The sequence below is a fragment of the Diplotaxodon limnothrissa genome, linkage group LG8 (assembly GCF_057381915.1).
Source record: "Diplotaxodon limnothrissa isolate DT_005_m linkage group LG8, D_limnothrissa_male_GT1.1, whole genome shotgun sequence".
NCBI classification, from domain to species: Eukaryota; Metazoa; Chordata; class Actinopteri; order Cichliformes; family Cichlidae; genus Diplotaxodon; species Diplotaxodon limnothrissa.
This window is the reverse complement of record NC_140603.1, coordinates 28,370,149-28,397,219: the sequence shown is the minus strand read 5'-3', so window position 1 is coordinate 28,397,219 and position 27,071 is coordinate 28,370,149. Positions and strand designations below refer to the sequence as shown.

Genomic DNA, 27,071 nt, shown 5'->3' with positions numbered 1-27,071 from the left:
CTGAAATATTAAGGCAATGTTTGATTCAAGACAAACAAAAGCATATTAAATATGTCAGACCTGCAATAAAACATAATTTCCAGGCTCAGGGACTAATATCTTAATTGAAACATTAAAAGCAAGAACATCCTGGTGTTAAATCTCTTGGAAATATTATGAACATATGAAAGTATGTATGGTATTTTTTAAACTTAAAAAAGACATTAGGATTATTTTAAGTCAGTTTTTAAATTGTCACATGACTTTGTACTTTGTATTTAAGTAAATGTAAGAGGATTTTACACTAAGATTTCAAAAATGTAATTAAAGAACATTTTTCTGTTTCTTGAGTGAGAGTGTGGCGTCATTGTATGTTTGGCTTTCAGGATACAAACACAAAGACAGGCTGCGTAAGAAAAAGCCTTTGATTATAGATTATCCAAAGTTCACTGAAGAGTCTGCAGGCAAAACTTGAACCAAATCCAACAGACACGATACCAGCACAGGTTAACAGACATTACAACTAAATGAAGACAACTCTATGATACACACACACACACACACACACACAGGGTAATCTGGTAAGTGAACACAGCTGGGAAAAACTGTGGCACAGGCGAAGGTCATCAAATGACAAACAGGAAGTAAAACTACAGTAAAGGCACAGCAGACACACACTATCAAATTAAAACAGGAAGTACGTAATAAACATTCAGAAACATGAAGTAAGAGAAAATAAACTCACCAATCATTTTCAATCAGAGAAAATGAATTAAAATGTTCAAAAGGACAAAATCTACTTCAGAAGCATGTGACTCAGTCATTCCAGCATTTTCATGTGTTAATATATTTTGGTGATGTGGTGGAACATGAAAATGATGAATTTCAGGAACATAAAGCATCCGATTTAAAAACAAAAGAAAAAAGAATTTGATTATTTAATTTCAACACTTCTAATAAAGGACAACAAAAGTCTAAAATTAGACTCCAAAAATACATGAGATGACTACGGTTTAAAAGAAAATACTTAAAATATAAAAAATCCAATTATATTTAATCTTATTTTACTTCATGCTTGAATTAGTACCTTCAGTTGCTGAAAACAATGATGAAGCTTTAAATGACTTTGTTTTTCCCTGCAATGTTGTTTTTTTCATGGAAACACTAAAGCTAGAAGTACAACTATCGTGTTTAAAAAAAAAAAAAAAAAAAAAAGAGTCTAATAAATTTAATAGTAATGTAACACTACATCTGTTATTTTACTGCACTTTAATGGTAAAACAGTTTAAAACAGGTCATCTGTAACCATTTTGGTGTTTAGCAACCATCTGCTGACTTTGTGTTTGTGCTGCAGGACTTTCCTCAGGCAGTTTGCGCTGATGGGGGAGACGCAGGAGAGGGAGAGGGTGCTGTCACACTTTTCCAGGCGTTACTTGGACTGCAACCCAAAAGTGATACCATCAGAAGGTGAATGCTGATATAAATTTATTTATGTATATATGTGTCTATGGGTTGTTGTTTGTTTTTGCTTCCTATAGATTTAAATAGTCGCAGCATAAATAAATGAGAAGAAATCAGTAGATCAATAGCATAATGGGTCCTTTTAAGGTAATTTAGCAGGTGTAATAACCAAGTAAGATCATTTCATTTCTCACAGCAGCTGGTAAATTAATATGCATTTATTCAGTTAATGATTACTACATAAACAGGACTAACTGTAGTACCTGTGGTGTTTGTTTTGTGTAATGACTGCAGTGGCAGGCTAGTAAAAATTAACAGCATATATGAAAGCAGTATTGTTCGCCTTAAAACCACATTAGAAGGATGCACTTGTATTTATGCAAGTTCCCAGTAAAACTAGTTTCATAATCGCAGATGAGTCATTTTGCAGAGAAAGCTAACGCAGTGTTTCCACGTTTTAGATGCAGTTCACACTCTCACCTGTGCCCTGATGCTGCTTAACACTGATCTGCATGGTCAGGTAGGTATAATGCTCGAGTGTGTTTCAGTGAAGCTGGAAGTGTGCAGCAAGTGTGTAGGTGCTCACATGATAAACAAAGAAAGAGAGCTGTTTAAGAGCTGCGTTCTCCTCAGAGGCCCTTTGGATTAGCTGTGCGGAGTTTTTTTTTTTTTAGTATAAGACTCGGTTTGATCACCATCTCATCTGGGTCTGCAGGTCTGCCTGCTGAGCTCCTTTCTCCATCATTAATCTGCTGCTTTTATAATCAGAGCCTTCCTTTGGAAATCTGGGCCATTGGTGGCTCTTCTGTGTGATAGTGCAGCTCAGTGGATGAATGATTAATTAAAGTGGCTGCGAGGTGACAGGATCAGGGAGCGGAGTCTCTACATATTTTAACAAATTTAACTGTTAACTCTTTTGCGACTCTACCTGTTAATATTGGCGGTTCTTTTCTATAAATACCCTCTAATAGTGATTATAATTGGATTTGGTTTTGATTGGCAGGTCGGGTGCACAAGTTTTAATTTATTTTGGATTTTTCCAAATCAACATAGAGTCAGAAGTACACACTCACTTAAATCTTTGAATAAATGATGATGACGGTTCTATAAATGTCTTTTAACCTGACAAGCCCGAGGCCTGTTAACTTCTCATTAGTGATCATGATTGACTACAACTGGTAGTTTCTTTTTACTGGAATAAAAAGGATTTGTTTGAGAGCACTCACTGGATCAACCAACACTCAAAAGAATGGGAAAGTCCAGAGAACTAATAAGGAGAACCACAGAGTTGGGAAGGTCTCTGGGAGATGTTCCCAAATGTCTGCAGATTCCAAGAGCATCAATTCACATTATTGTTTCTAAGTACAGGTTATTAGGACGCGTCACCACTTTGCTGAGTTCAGTAACCACCAAGGCTTAATCACTGTCCACAGTAAAGCCAGTTTTACATCCCCATGGACTGTGAAGTGATGTAAAACTTCAACACCTTCAAGTGACTGGAATTTACATCTTCCCACATGGACAAGCCAGATGCCTTCTGGAGAAAAGCTTTATCATCAGACAAGACAAAGATTGTGGACCTTGAACGTAGTGAAAACCTGTGGATTATGATTAAAAGCTAGTTTTGTGTGACACCCTGACCAACCAACCAAATTAAACAAACTCTACCATGTCTGCCAAGAAGAGTGGACACATATCCAGCCAGTATTATGCCTGAGGCTCATTGGTGGCTACCACGAGCATGTGGCCAAAAAATTAGGGGACATCTAATTAAATATTAGTGGGGATGTATGTATATATTTGAGCCTGTATGGGTTAGAGAAATTACAAAATAAGTTTATACTTGTGCATCTTGTTTTTTTTAAACTCATTAAACATGTATAATGTACAACCATTTCACCCTGAGCGAAAGAAACAAAAGAAATTATTTAAACCCGAGAATGAGCGGATGTAAGACTCTGGCCACGACTATAAATACGGTCTATTCACTGAACTGTCAGAGAGACTTTGCCTGAAAAGTATCTAAAAAGTAACCATTTAAATGAGAAGCTATCTCATCAAACACTAACTCAGCAGCGTTAATAATTTTGACACCTGACCAGTGATTTAATGCTTTTTGCATTGACAGCTTCTCCATAACTTTTCATAGTCAGAGGGACACTTACAATAAAAATTGACATTAATTAAGTTGAAGGCACTTTGTGTGAAATAAAGAGGTAAGGAATGTGTGTTAGCATGAAATAATAAATATTAAATGTCTATTGTTTTTTCCAGAACATTGGCAAGAGGATGTCATGCACACAATTCATTGGCAACCTGGAAGGACTGAACGATGGCCAGGATTTTCCCAAAGAACTGCTCAAAGTAAGCCAGTCTGAAATAGCACAAACGCACATGCTGTCATACGCAAACACACATCCCACATGAAAGTGAGCGGGCTGCCTCTGCCAGCGCTGTATTGTCCCTCAAATACTGCGCGACTGAGCCTGGCTGTCTGGCTCGCGCTTGTTGCCAGCTGCCATTCACCTCATCTCCAGGGGCATCCAATCAGAAGGCAACCCCAGGCCCGCCACTTCCCGGTATGCTCCGGCTTGGAACCTTGGGGCTTGACAACTAATTGTTTCGTGGTCTGGAGACGAAGAGAGTGACACACAGCCGACCTCGAGGCATCTGTGTGTGTGTGTGACTACAGCAGCATTAGATTAGCCTGTTAGCTTAACCAAGTTGAGCTCGGCCTGTCAGACAGAGGCCTGCAGGCCACATGACAGGGGGAAATAATCCAATCAGAGCTGGTTGCTTGTCCAATGGTGCTCATAATGATGATGCTGTTGATATAGTTTTGTCTGCAGAGCGGTCCATCAGCATGCCACGGGGCCCCTTAGTGCGAGTCAACAAGTTGCATTGCAGTATTAATAATGTATGAGGGAGCAAGTCCTTCTGCTGAACTGGCGGGAACCCTGAAATGAAAAGCCGAGCCTGTTATTAAGGGCAGATAGTATCCACGCTGAGGGCTTGTGACTGCAACAAAACCAGTCATGCATTATCTCTTTTATTTATGCTTGTGGAAATCCAGGAACTGTCTTTTTAATCATGCATTCCACTTTCCACAGCTTCTTTTATTCTCTTTCTCTCTCAATGAGACTTTTTTTTTACCCTGAAGCCTCTGCCTCCCATCCTCTGACTCTCTAAATGTTCTGCCTGCCCGCTCACTGCCCTGCTCCTTATCTCAGCTCCGTTTAGCTCCCGTGCAGTTTAATCTCTGCCTCTAGACTGAGTCTCACTGCCACCTTTATCTGCTCGCTTTCACCTCCATCCTGTTCTGCTCTGTTTTCTTGCCTCCCCTCTCCTGACCGGTCATCTCTGCATTTGTTCTCTTCTGGTTTATGTCATTGTTACCTATAATTTTACCATTTCAAATTCCAACTCAACAACTATCATTCTCTGTAACCATAAAAAGATGCAGGTTAGGGTTAAGAGATATTTCACCGTGCTTCTTCTTTGCAAAGTGTATTGCAAACTAATTCAGTAGTTTGCCTTGATCAGACCAAGCATTTATATCTGCTGAAGTTAATGAAATCTAGAACTAAAATTCAAAGCTGCTCTTTTAGCTTATATTTCTTTTTGCACCAAACCCCATTCCCTCAAGAGACTTTACTTTTTACATTATACATGCTTCCCTTAAATAGTATCATTAGAAGGCAAAGCATACATTTCCACTGCTATGCAGATGACACCCAACTTTATCTGAGAGTGAAGCCAGATGATATAAATCAACTAGTAATAACTTTATAAAGACTTAAAACCTGGATGACGTCTAATTTCCTGCTTCTAAATTGAGATATAACTGAGGTTATTGTACTCGGCCTTAAAAACTTAGAAATATGGAGTCTAAACAAATATTTATCTGGATGGCATTACTTTGGCCTAAGGTAACACTGTGGGGAATCTTGGAGTTATTCTATGTCCCTAAATCCACATATTAAACAAACATGTAGGACTGCTTTCTTGCACTTGCACAATATCTCTAAAGGTCCTGTCTCAGTGTGATGTTGGAAAAGTATGTGCATTTATTACTTCCAGGCTGGACTACTGTAATTGATTATTATCAGGATGTCCTAAAAACTTCCTGAAAAGCCTTCAGTTAAAATGCTGCAGAAAAGTCCTGACAGGGACTAGAAAGAGAGAGCAGATTTCTCCTATACTGGCTTCCCTTCATTGGCTCCCTGTTAAATCCAGAAGTGAATTTATAATCCTGCTCCTCACATACAAGGTCTTGAAAAATCAGGCCCCATTTTATCTTAATGATCTATAGCACCATATGACTCCATTAGAGCACTTCACTCTCAGACCGCAGGCTTACTTGTGGTATTTAACAGTAGGGCTGCCACGATTAGTCGACTAGTCACGATTACGTCGACTATCAAAATCGTCGACGACTGATTTAATAGTCGACGCGTCGTTTGAAGCTTTGTAAGATCCCAAAAGACGCAAGAATAAGAAGCAGGATTTAAGAGTGTAATAACGGACTGAAACAGAAGATGGCAGCACTGCATGTACAAGGATGCCAGCTGCCATTAAACCCCGAAGAAGAAGAAGCTGTGTCCCAGAATTCATAGCACAGCCCTGCTCAGTTTCCAACAATGGCGGCAGCTAGTTAGTTTTAATATTACTCTTATTATTCTTTCTGGGTCACAAAATAAACGTTTAACATATTTTCAGGCGAGAATGTAGCTGTGTAAACCTCAAATATCTGCTCAGTTTATCAAGACACCACATATTTTCAAAAGCGCTCCGACGTTTTCGGAGACGTCTGTTACCCACTAGCTCGATAGCTAGCCGGAGCTAGGTCACTAGCACCGTGAGAACACCGGACTCCCGGCAAATTGTTTTCAAACCCACTGCCGTCTTTCGCTACTGAGGTTAAACATGATATATGAGTCACTTAGATAAATTAAAAATGTTATTGTTTGACTTTTTTCAGTATTTTATTTGTTCCTGAGTAAATCGGTTTGGCTGAGATTAAAGTTTTTACACAGCTGAATAAACGTCAAGCAGACAGCTGATTATCAGAAGTGTGAGATGCTCCAGAATATACTCCGGTGTCCTGTTATATTTTAGATAGCAAGGAGTTTATTAAACTTCACCAAAACAATCTGCAGATTTCATTAAAATTTAATAAACTATCATCTTGTCTTTATTTTTAGTTAGCACCTTAAAAGCTTAAAGCTGTAAGCTAATGATAGTTATATAAGAGCAGATGCTGCTGGTGCAATAAGCTGTAGTTTTACGTCCAATGGATGATGATCTGATTAGTCGACTAATCGCATAAATAATCGGTGACTAGTCGACTATCAAAATAATCGTTTGTGGCAGCCCTATTTAACAGTAGAATGGGAGGCAGAGCCTTCAGCTTTCAGGCCCCTCTTCTGTGGCTCCCAGTTTGGATTCAGCACAGACACTATCTCTACTTTTAGGATTAGGCTTCAAACTTTCCTTTTTGATAAAGCTTATAGTTAGGGCTGGATCAGGTGACCCCGAATCCTCCCTTAGTTATGCTGCAAGAGGCCTAGCCTGCTGGCGACTTCCCATGATGATGATAAAATATATGTATAAAATGTACAAAAAGCTCAACAGGAGGAGGTGTAATCGCTTTCTGTCCTCAAAAATAATCAATAATATTCAGCCAATCAGCTTCCTCCACAGTATTTTGAATCTAGCAGCTTTGCATAATTCACACTTCAAACTAATCCTTCTTTTTCTTACACTGGGACATCTTTGCTCCTTTTCCTCGTCCCACTGACCAAACGTTCCTCTGGTTGGCCACTGCTCTTAAATTGTTTATTTGAACATCAGGTGGGTGAGCCGTAGATGACCATTATGGGGGTTACCCCTCTCAATGACATCATACAAATCCAAGATTAGAAAAGCCAGTCTGAAACAGAGTTATTAGAGCCGTCTGAAGTCTGTGCTTTTGGCTCACAGGGACTACTGGTGCATAGGCTGACCTCATGAATTAAAAATGTAGCCATGTTTAATAAGAGCATTCACCACAGTACACTGTGTATCACGTAAAATAAGAAACACCATTGGAGGTCTTAATTTTGGTGCCACCGATTTTTTTTTAGTCAGTGCATCTCTTACTAAATAAACACTGTAACTCGTTCAGGTTTTGCTCACAAACAGTTACTGTATCTGTTCCCGGTAGCCTCTCATTCCTTTCTTGTTTTTTCCTGTCCTCCCTTTTTCTCTGTTATCGCACCATCATTTCCTGGTACAAAATGACCTTCCCTCTCCCTCTCCCTCCCCACCACCATCTCTGTGTTCCTCATTTCCTCCGTTTATTTTCTTATTTTCCCATTTCCCCATTTGTGCCTGGTGCTCGTGTTTGTATTTGCTGTAAATACATTAGAACACAGCTGGAGATACCCCTCATTCAGTTTAATTTTCAGCATGCACACGTGCTGTATTCCATTTGGTGTTCTAGGGTCAGAGCTTGTTTCTATTTTTCCACAGTTTTTTATTTTCCTGGCATCTTTTTCTCCTTTTGAGCCCACCTTTCCTTGCTGTATCTTCAGGTTTAACTGGTTTTTCCATAAAATTGTTTGTTAGTTTTGTTTCTTAGCATTTAATAGCAAAAAATCTGTTACTGTGTGTTGCACCGGGTCAATTTATGGATGCACCTTTCTAACCAGGCTTGCTTACTTTTGCTGATAACTTATCACTCCACCCTCTCATCTGAAGGTTAAAGTGGAATTTGGCAGGTGGGGAAGCCAGTAGATGGGATGTAGCAGTGCAGTGCGGAGGAAAAATTACTTAGAAATAAGTCACAATCATTTGTATAGTGAGCTGCAGTATATATAGTATTCTGTGTGTATAGGTTGTGACCAGAGATTTGCTGCTCTTTGTGGATTTAGCCAATAGAATTCAGGAATATTTAAGCAGATTTTGTGCAAGCTACTGTGGCTAAATTTCAACCTCAAGTCAATATAAAGCTGGTATCAAAAGTAGAACTTGGTAAGTCATTGTAATCCACGCTGCCTTAATTTTAATCTCATGTCTAATTTTACTCTCACTTCTTTTCTGTAGGGCTAGCTGCATGCTGAAGTACCCCAACCACAAGTTTATAGGCATCTGCACCATGAAAACTCACAGGGATAAGAAGGAAAAAGCTGTGAGCAAAAATGTACAGGGGCCAGACCTTTAACCATTTCTTGTCAAAAAATGGTCAGCTGTAGAAAACTAACATGGCTAAAGATGCAGAGTGCCAAAAAATGTAGGTGATAAATTACAAATTGCATAAATATGTTTAAAACTTTTAGATGTTACTGAGTTCTGAAATTCAGCAAGAATGAATCCTATAGTCATTAATATACTTTGTGCATATTATATGCAAATCTCATCCTGATTCCACAGTACTTTGTGCAGTGAATATGGAAGTACCTAGCTGCTAGCTACCACAGCTGTTGGATCTTAAACTACAACTTAAAGCAACCTTTGCACAGATATTTTGTCATTTGTCACATTGTGTCTCTTTATCATCATTTAAACAGCTTTCCAATAAGAAATACTGTCACCTCACAGAGATCAATATTCTTTTTTTAGCACAAAGAGCTGAATTTTGTACCTTTAATTACTTTTAGGCAGTGGCATACACATTTTAGATATGTTGGGAAATATAAGCAAAAAGAGAGCCTTCATAAAGAGCAGTACAGTGTGACTCTTTAAAATGGTGCCATATGTCGCAGCTTTACTCCGAGGGGCAGAAACACTGACGTGGCACTGAGCCACTTTAGCCCTGTGGCTGAAACAGAAATCAGCTGCCTGGTGGACTGGAAAATAATGAGTGAGGCTTTGCATCCCCCTGACACCTCTTTCCACCTCTGTCCCTCAGGTAGACTACACTCCCTCTTTCATCGTCAATTAACTCATTTCTTCCTCTATTTTCTTTCTTTGTCTTGTTTTGTGGCTCTGCCTTCCCCAGTAACTGTCGCAGATTCTCCCTCTCTCTCTCAATTACTCCTCTCGACCCTCCCTCGCTTTCTCTCGTTTGATTAAACCCTATGATATGTTTCCTCATTACCACCACAATAGAGGAGCAGAATAGAGCAATCTCCTGAAGTGAGTGTGCGAAGCCTCAGCTCCACTGCCCTCCCTTACACTTTCCAGCACACCAATAACTCCCCGAAAGCCTTTTTATGTCAAGATATTTTATTTTTATTGCATTTCAACAGTAATAATGACACAGAAAGAGGCGAGATAAAGAAGGAGATTACGTGAAACAAAGGCATTAACCAGGTATAAAATCAGGGGGTGGTGTTCCCAAACTGCAGTGACTATCAGTGGCACGAGTAAAGCTCCCAGACAAATGTAATGCAAGGTTTTAATGAACATATAAATATCTATTCCTGCATTAAATAAGCTGCTTACTTTGGTTGATTTCAGTGCTTTTACAGCATTTAAAAGTATAATGGAAACATGAGCCAATCCTTTTGAATGTTAAAAGGCTTCAGGCAAATATCACATCGTTAGGTTGGGGTTTTTTTTAGCATTTACTGTATTTTTTTATTATTATTATTGTTTTGATTGGTTGAGGCCTTAAGCAGAGCAGCAGTAATTCATGTATTGGTTTGCAGGCCGTATGTCTGTGCAATCTGATAGAGTAAAAGAGTAAAAGGCTGAGTTAAATGTTTGGTCGATACGATCTCTGGTAATATGTTGATGCGCACACGTTATTAGATCCAACATGTGACACGGTGGATGAATGCATTCAGCTTCAGCACACGCTTCTATTGCAGAGCTGGTGCTCATTTGTCTCAATCATTGTGGTCTTGTTCTGGGATTCGTAATGAGCCCATAAACTATCTAAATGTAGTCCAGAGGATATTTCCTCGCCGAGTTGCCCGCGCTGTGCTATCAGTCAGCGGGCATGTGACAGCTTGACAGGGTGCTCGCAGCTCGAGCACAGAGGCCGGTCAATTTAGTCAGCAGTGTTACGAATAAATTTTTTATCACATGTAGTTGCAGGAAAAACTTGGACATTCTGTATAATATTATTATATTATATGTAACATATCATATATATTTCATATACATTAAATATATCATATATATTTATTCTTTTGCATAAATAATAAAACATAAAAATAAAACATATTATACTTTTCCCTAAATTAACTGATATCGTTCTCTGTGGGGGGAAAATGACAAACTGCAGGATTAACAGTAAATTTAAAGTGAAAGTAGAATGAGGTGTTTCTGATCAGTGAGATAACGATCCGGTGTTGTTTGAGGATGGGAATAATGGTGTGAGTCAAGTCGATTGGTGAGGAAAAAGAGAGTTTAGAGTTCACCAGGCAACAGTTAGACTGACTGTACAATTGAAGGGAATTCCACGGAAAGGGTCGACCAACAAAGGTTTTCACAAGAGCAAGGTCAGAGTCCGCGAAGGTCACAAAGGAGCTCGGCGCAGCTTCCAAAGAAAGGCTTCAATGTAAATGGAAGTCAATTTATTGTTGAACAAACTGATTGGCCAGCTTCAGGCTTCATTCGGGTCAATGATGGTTTTTTCCGCCAATCAATTCACCGTGAAGCAAACTGGCTGACACCTATAATAAGTGCTTTCCCCTTAAAATACCAATAAACATCATAAAGTTGGCTGTTCATAGCTCCATTTAAATTTACTAATAAATTGTGCTACATATTTAAAGATGAACCTAGCAGTTACATTTTTGTAGGCCAGTAAAAGTCTGATGTACTTGTTTGCGAGTCCAGTGGGGAGTCCACCATCAGCAGCAGCTATGGAGCGCATGGCAGGGCTGCAACGAGAAACCACTGCTCTCCAAAACAACACAGCAGCCAGTGTGTAATTAGGTAAAGTTCATATATAGACTTTTTTTAACAGATAAGACCAAAACAGAACTTTTTAGGATAAATGAGCAGCATTTTGTTTAATAGCCTGTCTCCTCTGTGAACATGGTAATTAAAGGGATGATTTCTGATTTTTTTAATCATTGATTGATGAATTCATTCTGAATTATGCATACATATTTTAAAGGAAATATCAGAAATGTTTTTGTTAAAACCGAAATAAAACCTGAAAAGAACAGTTGTCAAATCAAAAAGATGCTTTACCAACGAACGGTCAGAAAGAAGAACGAAGGTGATGTTTGGGAACGGTCAAATCAATCGGACTTCAGTTGAGCTAAAATGTTGCAAAATGACTTGCAGTAAACATTTTTGAGGAAACACACCAACAGGCCGGAGTTTCTTGTGTTTTGAGCTGTGAAATAGGCTAAAATAGGAGAGCAAAACATTTTCCCTGTGAAGGGATCCTCCTGGAAAACACCTGTTTCTTTCTGTTAAAGCCAACAGGGTTGATGCTAAGCTAACCAGCTATTGCCTGTAGTCTCATTAATGACCAACAGCAAATAACAAATCATTGCTTTACCTAAAAATTGAACTATATATTTTGGCTCCTTCGTATTGGTATAATTTGTTCACATTTACACCTAATTAATTTACTCGTTTTGATCAGGGGAGACAAGATTAAACACGAGTATATGAGATTATATCACAACTCATGCTGAGGCAAGGCTAAGGTGGTTTGGATGTGTGCAGAGAGCTATAGTGGATGTATTGGACAAAGGAGGAAAACAGTGAAGGAGGACTGATGTGACGGAGGAGGATGCTAGGAATAGGGTGAGATGGAGACAGATGATCCGCTGCAGAGTCGCCTTAAGGGAACAGCTGAAAGAAGAAGAAGACTCATCTCTGTTGAATCTTTTGCCTTTGTTGTTGTTTTTGCAGTTCTGCAGTATTTGGACTACTTGTGCTCGTGACTGATAAGTGGTTTGTATTTGGCCCATTAACACAAAAAGAAATGATTAAGACTTGTGCTCTGAGTGCCACAGTGAGAACTCCATGTTCCCTCTATACTAGCCTGCATGGAAGCATAGCGGCTCTGTAGCTACTGTAGCTCCCTGCAGATTTTGAAGCTCTGGCTACTGGCCCAAGCTTGTGCTTCAGAGGAAGCTTTCTTCCTTTATTGTGAGGCTCAGAGATACATAGGTTTGCACTCCCTCTAAGTCTCTCTCTCTTCTCAACACTGCTCAGGGCGCAAAGCTTGAAGTGGGAGCTAATGATGCACTGAAGTAGGTTACCAGCCCGCAGATACAGTGGCTTACAAATTCTGCTGAAATGAAAATGTTGTAGAGCTCAATCATGCAGCGAGCCACGCTCTTCAAACAGTAATTAGGTACACTGATGTTATCGATTGCATGGAAGCATCGATTGCGGGGAGGAAAGATGGATGGTTTATTTGTTTTTGTAAATGAGGGAGAAGAAATCTTTCTCACATGTCCCCGCTGTCGGTCTGGCTCATGGATAAATGTGTCTGAAATCTGCACAGGAGCGCCGTAGTGCCGGCGCTCGGCGGCTGAGCCAGCCTGGCGAAGACAAACAAGTCCTTTCTGAGGACAGATGCTGCTGTTTGCATGTGCGACTACACGTCTGGACAGGGTGCACGGGGAGAAAACAGCAGTTTTGAAATTGCAACACATGTGATTTTGTAAAAGCTGTCAAGAATTTCAAACCTGTGTAACTTTGGAGCAGGTTGTCCTCTTCTATTTTTAACTACACACCCTTCAAGGATGAGCAACCCCTAACGCTTGCCCTCTTATTTTCCACATACTCCCTGCATGTTTATTAGATTTCAGTCGGACTCAGAGGATTCATTATGGCAGCAGGATACAGTTAGAATCTGGCATCTCCAACCTCATCACTTCCTGCAAATATGGCACACATAGCTGATGGAGAAGGATGAGTAAATATCTACTCTGAGTGATGGACAGTATGAAAAATAGATGCAGCTTTCAGGTCTGAAAGTATCTCAAACCTGCATTATTTCTAATGACCAGCAGGGGGCGACTGCTCAGGCTGCAAAAGGATTCGCAGGTTTATAAAAGTCTATCATTATAGATGGATTTCATGGGCTAAATTGCCCGTTTCTGATTATACTGAATAAAACATTAAGTTTATTTTGTAAATTTTGATCACAATTAGTGTCAGAAACCCAATTAGCTGGAGAGTTATCCAAGCGGTAAGCATGAAACGGTAGCTCATCATCTGCGGTTTCAGGGAAAAGCCTGAAGCTTCCACACAGGACTACACAAACCAGCTGATGGCGTCACGGTGGCTACATCCATCTTTTATATGGTCTATGGATGACATGTCAGAGAGAGAGACCGACAAATGTTGGAGGGTGTGTTCGGCACACTTTGGTCTTTGCTCTGTGTGTAATACGAGGAAAAGCTCGAGTTATCTGCCTGAATCAGCTCACAGGCTTTGTTCCATTCATGTTGCATTACTCTAAAAGAACAACTACATTGTTTATAGATAGATAAATAGGCTAAATCATTATATATGAATACAGAAGTTATTTTCTCTAGGCTGGAAGTGACGAGTCCCTGGAGTGTCTTTGTCTCCCTTGTGTGCAGAGCTATGCATGTGCAGCCTCCCTCTTCTGTCTGTGCAAAAACATTTAATGTTTAGTCCTCCAGAGTTGGGCAATTTTAGATATAGGGTTATATGCATAAGGGTTCATGTTACAGTTATTCATGTTTAATTTGTGTAGGCTGTAAAGGTGTCTGCATTTTTTATTTTATTTTATTTTTTTAAGCAAATCGCAAAGTAAGTTGAAATCTCTGTCAAAGGTGGTTTCCAGTCCAGTCCATTGCTCTGGCACTGACGCTGGTCCCAGAGCGCTCTTCATTCAGTTTCTATCATCTTATGTCTTTGCTTTCTTTTTATCTCCTGGCAACAGGACACTGTTTGCTGTTTTAACTACCTGGATAAAGTTACTTATAGCAAACAGGAGGGAAAAAAAGCTTTTGGTGAATTTGCTTCTCTTTGTTGCATCATCGAGTCTTTATTTTCAGAGGAATTTATACTCAGAGGCAGAAAGAATTGTCCAGTTGTGGAAACAACAGTTAGCTCATAATAAAGGTTAAAGTAAAACTTTAAATGATACATTTTCTGATAATCTGTGCTGCTGTCGTCAGACTAAAACTCACTAAATCTGCTGCTGTTTATTTTGACTCATGCACCATCCTGCTGTCTCAAACACACAGTGGAAAGAAACGCTATGGTGCACACATTTGTCTTTTTTTTTTTTTTTGTATTATTTTGCAATTTATATAGTACATATTACTTTTTAAAGACTTTTATCATATCTCTGTATCAACATCACGCTGTCTCTCTTATTAAAAATGCAGCCTACTGCTGTTTTAAGGAAGGTTTCCAAGTGATGCACACTGTAAGTGACAGGCCACATGGTTTCACTGTGATTAAAATGAATGCAGCCGTGCTGTGCTTCAGCTCTGATGCAGCACATCTGGTGGAGTTGCATGTTGAGAATTTAACCACGCCAGTGTCACTGACACACTGATGTTGTTTGCTTTCTTATTTAGCATTTCGATGTGTCAGATGCAAAGAATTTCAGGTTTCTCTCAGTTGGTGACAGATTGGGTCCAAAGTTGTGGCAGAAATCAGCAGCTGACTTTGAGACATACTGACTGGTTTTGGACTTTGTTTGCAAGAACAAACACATAAAATATTGTCGGTCGTCTCTTTTTAATGTGAACTAATCTTATTTTAATGGCTCCATCTCTGCAGCCCTGCTCCAAGAAAAGCCTGTGGGAAGCCTTAGAAATTTGCTTGCAGTCAGTAGTTTGAGACCCTTGTGTTCGGTGCTTAGCGCTGCACTATTTTTACTTTTCATTGCTAATAGATCAGCTGCAAGGAAAATAATGCAGCTGTCTTTTTCTAGTCTGTAAACAGACATATGTAGGTGCTGCGCCCGAGCAGGACGAGTAGAAACAAAAGCAGTCTGCACATTTATTCTTATTGAATACAGATAAACTGAAGGAGATTAACCAACAGCATCAATGTGAAGAGAAAAAGGAAGGAATACAGTTTAGCAAGTGTGAGTGCGAGCAGTCAGCCAAGATGGCAAGAATCGCAGTTACTAACATACCTGCTGTACATATAGCAAGATTGCAAACAGTTGACCTTAGCTTATGTTATTGACAAGATACAGTGGCTTGCAAAAGTATTCAGCCCCCTTGAACTTTTCCACATTTTGTCACATTACAGCTACAAACATGAATCTATTTTATTGGAATTCCACGTGAAAGACCAACACAAAGTGGTGTACACGTGAGAAGTGGAATGAAAATCATACATGATTCCAAACATTTTTTACAAATAAATAACTGCAAAGTGGGGTGTGTGTAATTATTCAGCCCCCTGAGTCAATACTTTGTAGAACCAGCTTTTGCTGCAATTCCAGCTGCCGGTCTCTGCAAAGATCTACAGCTCAGGTGGGGGAATCTGTCCATAGGACAACTATGTTGGCCTTTATGGAAGAGTGGCAAGAAGAAAGCCATTGTTAACAGAAAACCATAAGAAAGAAAACCATAAGAAGTCCCGTTTGCAGTTTGCCACAAGCCATGTGGGGGACACAGCAAATATGTGGAAGAAGCTGCTCTGGTCAGATGAGACCAAAATGGAACTTTTTGTCCTCAATGCAAAATGCTATGTGTGGCGGAAAACTAACACTGCACATCACTCTGAACACACCATCCCCACTGTCAAATATGGTGGTGGCAGCATCATGCTCTGGGGGGGCTTCTCTTCAGCAGGGACAGGGAAGCTGGTCAGAGTTGATGGGAGGATGGATGGAGCCAAATACAGGGCAATCTTGGAAGAAAACCTCTTGGAGTCTGCAAAAGACTTGAGACTGGGGCGGAGGTTCACCTTCCAGCAGGACAACGACCCTAAACATAAAGCCAGGACAACAATGGAACGGTTTAAAACAAAACATATCCATGTGTTAGAATGGCCCAGTCAAAGTCCAGATCTAAATCCAGTCGAGAATCTGTGGCAAGATCTAAAAACTGCTGTTCACAAACGCTGCCCATCTAATCTGACTGAGCTGGAGCTGTTTTGCAAAGAAGAATGGGCAAAGATTTCAGTCTGTAGATGTGCGAAGCTGGTAGAGACAGACCCTAAAAGACTGGCAGCTGGAATTGCAGCAAAAGGTGGTTCAATAAAGTATTGACTCAGGGGGCTGAATAATTACGCACACCCCACTTTGCAGTTATTTATTTGTAAAAAAATGTTTGGAATCATGTATGATTTCTGTTCCACTTCTCACGTGTGCACCACTTTGTGTTGGTCTTTCACCTGGAATTCCAATAAAATAGATTCATGTTTGTAGCTGTAATGTGACAAAATGTGGAAAAGTTCAAGGTGGCCGAATACTTTTGCAAGCCACTGTATACCTGTGCAACAGATATTTACCTGAAACCTGCTAAATACAATATAATCTTATATTCTGGTAATTTAAAAAAACATATGACAGAAAATATAAGCTTATGAAAACTTAACTTACGACCACATGATCACATGATTTATGATTTGACTGTGATTTTAAGGGGGATTTGGAAGGTCAATCAAGAATAACAGAGAAGCACATCTGCTTTTTGCTATTAGCCAGGTGTGGGTCAGTTTCATTTCTTATTTTGTTAAATATAAAGCAACATTAATTAAGGTTAATTAAAATTTTCACCTTTATTTAAGCAGGAAACAGCGACTCTTGATGTTAAAAATAACCCTCTTTTGCAAGAGTGTATCAGCTGAGATAAACAGCAAAGTAGAACTTAAACTTATACTCCATGACACCCATCACACTCATGTCAGGCCAAGCAGGCATTATTGTTCGGGCAGAACATTTGCAGCCCCCAGATCGCTTAAAATCAACTAAATTAATTCATTTAGTTGATTTTGCAGCTGATTTCACGAGGAGGGAACCCTTGTTCCACTTTCATTACAGGCTTTAGACAGAAGAGCGAAGACAACAGCTTCCAGTGAGCAGCATTGTGCAGAAAAAGAATGTGGGGTAATTTGATTAGAAATGCTGCTGTCACATAGTTTGTGCTGCAGAATAGCATCACAGCTCAGCAGACAGTGGAGTTAAGCAGCATTTTCATGGTAAATTGTGCATGCAATCATTTTCTCTTTCTGATATTTGGTTTCGGAAACTGAACAAAAATCCACTACTGGACAGGTTCTGTATATTTAACTGGCTCTGCTGAGCTTATTTATCTGTCATATACATACTTCTGTTATGGCTCATATTCAAATTAAACACGACCAAAGCTTCCACTGAGGTCTGCGTGTGTGCAAGTAGTCCATGTGAGGCAAAAGCTCGGGCTTCAGACTGCTACAAACACTTAGCTTTGCACAGTTTATTGGATCTCAGAAGCCCCACCCCACCTGCTGTTCTTCTGTTTGTGAGGGGCAGCCAATCAGGAGACAGTTGGCTTAAAAGGATATGAGTGAAAACAGCTTGTCGGGTCCAAAAATAAAAATATATCGCTGGAAATGAGCTGAATAGATCTCTTGTAATCTTACGGATATTTGTCAACCCCCCCTGGTAAATCAAGAAAAACAAGACAATGTTTTCAAGCTCGTAACGTCCGGGATAAACGAATGTTCCTTTTGCCAACACCTGCCACACTCAGCCTCACATTCGACAGCAAAGACACACTGATCGGTACAAATCTCTCACAGTTTTTATTCCAAAAATAACTTTGAAATGTAGCGCTGCTGAGGGAAAAGGGGTAGAGAAAGATGAAGTGGGAAAAAAGAAAGGCAGAGTGTAAAGAAGAGACAGCTGCTTAGGTCAGAGGAGGCATGTGGCTGAGGAAGCGCTCCCCCTCTCCCTGAGCTGTCTGGACTCTCCGTGAGGGACAGAAGGAGAGATTTAGACAGGATGTGAAATATTGAGTGAGAGAAGGAGAGAAGGAGAGGGGGAGACTGACAGCAGGCAGGAGAAACGGTGAGGAGGGGATAAGGTAACTAAAAATACCACATTTGTTTAGATGTTTACACAGTTTGGTTTGCTTTCGGTAAGCAGGCGTTCCCTTCTTCTTTAGCGTAAAGTCACCTGACAAGACCCGCCATCACTGGAGTAATTCAAGGTTGATGGTTTTCTCAAGTTGCTCCCAACCATATACAGCAAAAAGAATGGATAATAGTCAGAAGGAGGTCTGCAAAGAGAAAATATAGAAGCTTTTACCTCCTCCTGCAGCAGGCTGTTGTTTTGATGCAGGGTGCTTGCTTTCTGCAGGCAAAGGTTAGCTCTGCTCCCCCGGAGCTCCTACCATTCCTCTTCCTCCTGATCGAGCTGCAGGCGCCCGAGGGACACCACTCACATCTCAGCTCACCAAAATGTCCACCCTGATGTCAAAAGACAGATGCTGGTCATGAGAGAGGAACAGTCTTTTTTTATTTGTGTCCATCTTTGTTCATGCTTGGTATAAGAAGAGAAACAACCACAGCAAAAGTAAGAGTTTTATTGTAAAATTTTAAATTTAACAGAGAGCATGAGGTAGAGAAGGGCAGGAGGACACAGCGCATTAAGTATTTAAAACAACAAACACAACCGTTTCATCCAATATTTTCTTACCTGTCTTTCTGGCGACGAATGCAAGCTGTCTAACAAACCTGTCCATCAGAACCTAAGTTTGTATACCTGACTGTTGCGATGTGAAGCACGGTGGTGCTAATCTGTTGTGCCAGATGCTCCAGTCTTCTCAAACTCAGTAATAATCTAAAACACAAATAGATTAGGGCTGTGACCACTGCCTAAAAAATCTAGTCCTAGGGTACGTTCAACCCAGCAAATCAGCCATCCATTCATGCATTCATCCATTGATTATCTTTGGTTTATGTGAAGTCACAGTGGCAGCACACTAAGCAGATATTCCAGTCGTCCTTCTGCCCAGCAGCACTTCCAGTTCTCAGGGCCTCCTTCCAGTTGAGCGTCCAGGAGATTTTTGAACCAGCTCATCTGTATCCCTCTGAATCTCTGAGCTCCTTATCCTAACTGTGAGCTCAGCCATTCTTTACAGGAAGCTCATTTTTCCTGTTTATTTACAATCTGGGCAGCATGGCGTCTGACCTACACAACAAGAAAATCCTGGGTTCGAATCCACCATGGATTCGTCCAGGAGTTTGTCTGGAGTCTGTGCAAGTTTTCATGTTCTCTCCATGTTTGGGTGGGTTCTCTCCGAGTACTCTGGCTTTCTCCCGTAATCCAAAGACATGCAGATAGTGGGGTTAGGTTAACTGGTGATTTTAAATTCTCATAGGTGTCTATCTGGGTGCAAGTGATTGTCTGTCTGTCTTTGTTGACTCTGCGACAGGAAAGCAACCAGTCCAGGTCATACCACCTCTCACCCTATGGGAGCTATAATAAGCCCCGCCCCCCACGACCCTCAATTGGATAAGCAGAAGAAAACAGATGGATATTTGCACATCGTCTAATGTTACCGAACCAATGGCAGCTCTTTTTTTTTTTATCAGGTGCAATTCTTGGGTTTACTTTCTATGCTGGCAAGCATTTGTCTCCATACCAGAGATTTTGCACCCATTTGTCGGGGTTTCTGTAATCCCCATGAATGGGGATCATCCCAATCTGACTCCACATCCCTCTTCCCAGGCATGGGACCCACTCTCTCACCCATTCTGCTTCCATATCTTGACTATTGTACAGTCTTTTGTAAAACCTCACTCCAACAGTGGACGCCCTCAATCCCAACTGTTTTGGCTGCTTAGTTACCTGAATCAGGCTGCAATCACCACAATAAATCTAGCAGATCGGGCCGTATGTAAGCCAGATGACAACCTGTAAAAAGGTAATTACTGACCCAGTATTCTGCCTGCTAGCCCGCTCTGTGCCCTTGACTGAGTAAGGCCAGGGATGGATTTAGGTTGAATGATAAAGAGGCAAAAAAAATACTCACATTGAAGTTCGGTTGCATGAAAACTGTCTTACTGTAAATTGTAACATATGGTTATATTTGTGCTTAGTTTCCTTATGCTAATGTCGGTGTCATCTTCCCCTTTGTTTCCCTGTTCCCTGTTTGAAGTGCGTACTTCAGTTGACAAATCTGTCTTTAGGAAGCGCTTAATTAATTTGTCTTTTAAGCAAAGGTTTTAGTCAGATCCTCAGTTTTCTGTGTCACCTCCTTTTTCTTTTCTACTTTCACTTGGCCTAAAAACAGTACGGTTTATGTTTGTCTTTTTTAGGCCTTCGGAGATCACTTGTAGTTGTCACTTGCCTCCTGATGTGGCACTTTTGGGGTTACTGCAAAGGTTATGTTTGGTTGCTTTAAATATTTTATGTTAGCTGAGGTTAGTTTTCCTGAAAGCAGGGACGTTTGGCAGTTAACTGTGACAATGACTTCGAAATGCTGAACCAGCATCAGGAATAACATTACGACCACTGACAGGTGAAGTGAGGAACACTGGATCCAAGGAAGGTATAGCAGTGAACGAGTGTTGCAGGTGCAGGTTAAAAATGAGCCCATTTAGCTCATTGGTAGGTGGTTGCTAGGCAACACGATGATGGCTTAATATCTGATATATATATATATATATAAGAACGTACCTGATTTGCAGGGATTGTTTATACATTCACTGACCTCATTATTGGAACTTTGGCCATGATAAAGTTTGAGTAACTCTTATTATTTATATATCAGAGAAAGTCTGTTCTGTGGGGTTCTTGATGTTCATGGATAGACATAAAAGAAGTATTTCTATCCATCCATCAGTTTCCTGCTATTTTGCTAACCGGTCTAAGCTGATGCTCTTCTGGGACACTGAAGCCAAGACATAATCTTCCGAGGCATACCGTCGGCATACCCTGGGTCTCCTCCATTTAGGACAGGGGTGGGGGAACTCCAGGCCTCAAGGGCCGGTGTTCTGCAGGTTTTAGATGTGTCCTTGATCCAACACAGCTGATTTAAATGGCTAAATGACCTCCTCAACATGTCTTGAAGCCCTCCAGAGGCCTGGTAATGAATTAATCATTTGATTGAGGTGTTCTCACCTAGGGTTATATCTAAAACCTGCAGCACACCGGCCCTTGAGGCCGAGAGTTCCCCCCACTCCTGATCTAGGACCGGCACCTTATCTGGGAGGCATGCAGGAGGCGTCACGTTCAGATGTTGAACCATCTCCATTGGCTGTTTTTGAAGAGGAAAGGTAGCACTACTACTACTTGAGTGCCCAGCTCCTCAGTATCAATGAATCACAAGCTTAACATGGTGGAGGGCGTACACAAGTGTTCCCAGGATTCAAGGGAACACTTGTGAACAAGGATTCAAGAAGCCTGGTGCATACCAAGACACCGGGAGCCAGGCTCGTTGGAGCGCATGGTGGCCGAGCCTTAACTGATTTTCCTGTGGGCGCAGCACCTGTAGGAGGAGCTGAGGAGGTCTGGTGCTTTATGGATTGAGCAGCTTTCAAAGGCAGAGGTCGTGATGCTCGAATCCCCTGTTATTAATGCTGATTTCAAGGACGCGGAGCCAAATAATTATTTTTCTTAAAAATCCTGAACTCCTCACTGTTTTGTGCACCTGTTCCTCTTTTCTCTCACCTTACCACCACTGCATACTAATTGCCAGACCAAACATATTTTTAAAAAGGTGTCTTTGTGTATGACCTCGCCTGCTAGCGTGTACGCATGGAAGAGGCAGTAGGAAGACTGTGATTTGCTGGTGATGACTGAGAGAAGGAGGGAGGGAGGTACGCATTGATGAAGCAAGAGCGAGGGAGAGGCAGAGAGAGAGAGAGAGAGAGAGCACTGTCCCTATCAGTGTCTTTTTCGCTCTGCGATTCAGGCAGCCAGCCTTCCTCTCCTCCTCCTCCTCCACCTCCTCCAGCGGCAGTGGCAGCAGCGGCAGCAGCAGCGGGGAGAAGGGAAGAAGGAAAGCATTGGATGAAAAGGACTAAAATTGGGACTCAACAAAGAAAGATAAGGAAGGCATGAAAGACATCAGCAGCAGGAGAGCTGCGTTTTTTTCCACTCAGACACCCACACCCGCCGAATGTGCGGTGGGAAGAGGCTAAAACCAGCGCGAAGAGAGTGTGAAAGAAAATACTGACTGAGAGAAGTGGATCGCAGACGGCAGAGTTGGAGGGGAGGGGGGGATGAAGGAGTAAAGGATGACAGCGGACCTCTACTCATGGACAGAGCAGGAGGAAGAAGTGAGAGAAAACCTGAGAGTCGGCACTGTGACTGTTGAACCGACGGTATCCATTTTACAGCGGGAGCAACAGGACCGTGCCGTCTTCTCCCCGCTGCGTTTCTGCCCCTCGATTCTGAATTCTGAATTTTATTCTGTTTGTATCGCTTCTCCGGACTTGTGACGAAATCGAGGGCTCTCTTTGGAATCCCTGCTCTGAAGTCCGAGGGCGGCCGTCCCCCCCTCTCCCTCCCTCGCATCCCTCTCTGTCTCCCTCTGTTGTAGTGTGTTTGCGTTCCCGTGAGCAGAAAGAGCTCCTCGTGTGTTTTCTACCTCCACATTTTCCACATTTTGCGCCCATCTGTTTCACGCTGGCTGTCCGTTCTCACCTCTGCCATCTGTGAGAGTGTCAGCTTTGGTTTCTTTTGTGTGTGTGGTTTTTTTTGTTTTGTTTTTTGAGTGCATGTTTAAGGATTCATGCCTATAACCTGCTGCCACTGTCTTGTTTGCTGTAGAGAGAGGCACTTTATGTCCTTGGTGCAGCTTTCCCTTCAATCTTTAAAAGACAATCCAGGTAAAAGTTGTGACTGCTTCTCACCTGCATCAGGGAGCCTGGTTTCCTCCTCACAGGATATATAATACATGGCTGTCTTATCAATAATTCAGCATCAGGTGGGCCTGGCGAGTGTTGATCAAGACATCCAGGGATGAGACCGTTGGGGCTGAGAGCACGGTCTGCCGATGCTGTTGACTCACTTGACAGCAGCTTGATGATGTGTTGCCTCCCTCCGCGACCCCTGCTGATCGCCGGCTGCTATCTGTAATAGCTGAATTCGCTCCCAGCTGTCTGTTGGCACTCGCGGCGTCTACTGGACTCCATCCAGCACCTCATTTCACACTCGGATCAACTTTTTTACTCTTTTTATTTTTTAAGAAGCGTGGTTTCTGCAAGACTTAAAAATAAGAATTGAATCATCTGGGTTGGTTTCCACTGATCTTCAGACACTTCTGTGTAATCCGTCACCATGATTGGTGTCAACAGCTTGCACTCGGCGGGGCGCCTGCGCTCACGCTCTCTTTGCACCGTGCGATACGGCAGGGACTTCCGGATGATGGACCCGTTCCGGTATCCCAGAACCCCGCGCTCGCGTTCACTCAAACCCCTGGTATTCCCAGACCTGTTGGGCAAAGCTCAGGACGGACAGAACCACCCACAGGCCAGGAAGAGGAGGAAGGTACTTAAAACCATGCTGTTCATTTAAAATGATGTATTCTGCAGCACAAAAGAGATGAATCATTTTTCCATTTCATGCTCATGTCACAAGTGCTCAGTGCCATTCAAAGCCACACATCTGTTTACAGCCTAAACCTGCACTGTACAGCAAATATCGGTAATAACTTTATTTGTCTTTCAAACATAGCAGATTTGAGAAAACACATTAAGGATGTGAACATAGAGTACATGCACACACATGTTTAAGCAGAAGAAATGGTCTGAAAGTGGGAGTCGTTACAGTTAACCTATAAAATACATTTTAAGCAGTTGTTTGAAATCTGATTAATTCTGCAGCTGCAAAAGCTCGATTTAAAGTAAGAAAGTGAAACATTTAAAGGGCCCCAATCAGCTGTTAGAGAGGTCGCTGGAATAAGGTCTCAGCAGGTATATTATATAAACAAGAGCTTGGCTATGTAGGGCTTCGTATGTAATTATACTTGATGGTCCAAGACCTCAATCCTAACCGTCAGTTCAGACAATTCGAATATATAACTTTTGTTCTATTAAACTGTTCTCAGAAAGAAATTATTTACTCTATCTGGGGTTAATAACAATCTAAAATGAAGTCTAATTTTCTCAGAAAGTCGATGACAGGAAGCTCAATCAGGGCCGATAGACGAACACTGGCTAGTTTATAGCAGCCTTGCTGATTATACATTTCGAGCACAGCAGCTTATTTAACTGTACCCAGATTGTTTGGAACTCACAGAAATCCTGAACTTTTGATGACAGTTTTGCACCTTGATGTCCAAAATTGGGCACGTGGGTACCCAGGAATGTATGTCTTTATTTATTATTTCAAGTATTTTTTCTGTTTTTCTCATGATATATGAGCTGGATGAAAAAATCCAGTTTATGAAAGCTGATAAAAGCCTAGCTAATTGTATATCTGACGGGGTAAAACTTCGCTATAGCCTCTAAGATACTCCCATTGCACCCTTGACTGGCGTACTTACTTGTACCCTTGTGGTTTGTACCTTAATGGATGGATTAAAGGATGGACTGCATTTGGCCCAGGGATTCCTATTATTTTTTTTTAGATATATTTTTGTTCTTATTCATTCATAAACTTTTAGTTGCATACGACTTTTTTTAGTCGTACAGACAGCTCAAACTGTACTAGAAGTTATCCAAATAGATATCAAGGATTTTATGCCTATTTCTATACGTCGCCTCCTGATATTACACCTTTAAATCTAAAGCAAAGTGTTCAAATATGTACTTGAAATGGTAAGAAATATGTGTGTGTCCTTTTTTTGCCCTGAGAAGGTCTGGCAATTACCTACAGAGTGTGTATATTTATGCAGATTGCACCTGTAGGGACAGAAACGGCCTTTTATTGTACCCCTATATCTGAGAGAGCGTGTGTTTACTGTTTGATTTACCACCTGTGCTGCTTGTATACAAGTGGAGTGCAGAGCGGTTGATGAAGGCGGCTGGATTTCTGCCAGACCCGACAGCACGTATAGCATGGCTCAGTACAGGGCGCCGCTTAACGCCATCACTCAAGGCTAATGGCTCTCATCTGTTGCCACTTGGTGACGTTGATGGAGCAAGTAGGTGAAGGTGACGAGCATCCATCTTTGTCTGAGTAAGCCTTCAGACTCAATGACTCTCAACACCGTCGATCCCTCAGGATTTACAATCAGGGGAAATACAAATAAAACATATTCTTCAGAAATAACTCACCAAATAGACTCAGCTGTGACACAGTTTCTGCACATGCAGCATGCAAATCAGAGCTATGCTGAAGTGGAGGCAAATGTAGAATATTACGCATACTTGAAGCTCCAGGCTATTTTTGAAATTTCTTCAGATTTACTCACTAAAAGTTCCACAAGCGTGACCCTAAATGAGAAATCTTGGGATATTATAATGAAAAATACTTTAAAATCTCCTTTTCACCATACTACACTTATTCAGAACCAAATGAGAGGGTAGATAACAGCCTTATATGTTACTGAATAAGATTTAAAAGCTCATCAGAAGTGAAATATTGATATGAAATACCTCTGATCCAGATCTTTGAGAAAAACAGAATCATTTTACTTTTTAATAAGAAAGTCCAAACCTGGCTCTATTACTGGCTAAGGACAAAACCAACAAAACTCTTTGTTGAGTGATTGAAACCTCTAATTTTTAGTATTTTGTAACCATGGGAATGACACATGCATGTCCTTTTGTTGTCAGCATTTTGAATCTTTTGAAAACAAGCAGTTTTCCTCAGTTGTACACGTAAACTTCTGCAGTCACATCACTGCACTTTTACTGCTTACAAATTCACTGTTAATATTTGATGTTGGTCGGATTTTTGCTACCGTAGCAGTTTGTCTCCTACTCGGGCATCCCAGGAAGATCTTCCCTGTCTGTCGTGACTATTAAAATGCATGAGCGCAGTTAAGTTTGAAACATAACTCGAGAGTTTTACAGCAGCAGGAGCAAAACAGACCTAAATCTGTAACGGTCTCCTCTGGGTGGTCATCAATATTCATGGCACTCTGGAAGTATTTGTGATTAGGCCCAGTTTCAAAGCTGCGAATGAATCTGATTAGATCACTGAATCAAACACCATCATTAAGTCGGTTTAGGTTGAAAGTCTAAAACGTGAGTGACAACCAGCGGCTTAATATGTGTAATGAAACTGGTTTTAGTTTGAGGTTTCTTAAGAAGACGCGTGGTATTGATCCACGAGGAATTCAGAGATGAACTGCCCGTAAGTGTCCTCTCCATCACCTCAGCCGGCACATCTGTCTTTCAGCTGCACTCACTGCCTTAAACTCTACAGCCCGATGGCCTCCTGCTGCCTCCTCTGACCCCGCTCCTCTGCAGCAGCCCGGCTGTGAAACTAAGCTGCTATGTGTCACATTCAGCTGGCCGAGGCCGATGTCATTGAGGTGTGTGGGGAGCTGAAGGAGAAGTGTCTAATGGTCCTGACTGTCACTACAGATTTTGAGGAAACTAAAGCCAAATGTGCCGACTCTCAGATCAGAGAAGCAGCAGCTGACCGCATCCCTGATTAAAACCCATCTTTGCCTCTGTTTTTTGTTTTCATCTTGTGCTGATCATGATGATAATATAAGTAAAAGACTGTGTTTGCTGTGAGAGGAAGTAATGACCTAAAAATGATAACTGGTGCAAAGGATGTGGAGAATCAGCAAGCAAACGGATACAAAACACTTCTCTGGATTTTTTTTCTCTACAATTTTTGCTTTGATTTATCACATTTATCAGGAAGGAAAAGGACCTAAATCCAGGAA

General features: G+C 41.2%; 1 protein-coding gene across 3 annotated transcripts in view; it reads left to right on the top strand.

Moving 5' to 3' along the window:
* The window catches only part of LOC146627117 (uncharacterized), an 86,845-nt gene that overhangs the window by 31,978 nt on the left and 27,796 nt on the right, over positions 1 to 27,071 (top strand). For all 3 annotated transcript variants that reach the window (XM_085361622.1, XM_085361619.1, XM_085361621.1), the window contains exons 8-10: positions 1,334 to 1,446; positions 1,902 to 1,960; positions 3,715 to 3,804. In XM_085361622.1, coding sequence (XP_085217748.1) covers positions 1,334 to 1,446; positions 1,902 to 1,960; positions 3,715 to 3,804 — 262 coding nt within the window. The remainder of the gene's footprint in view (positions 1 to 1,333; positions 1,447 to 1,901; positions 1,961 to 3,714; positions 3,805 to 27,071) is intronic.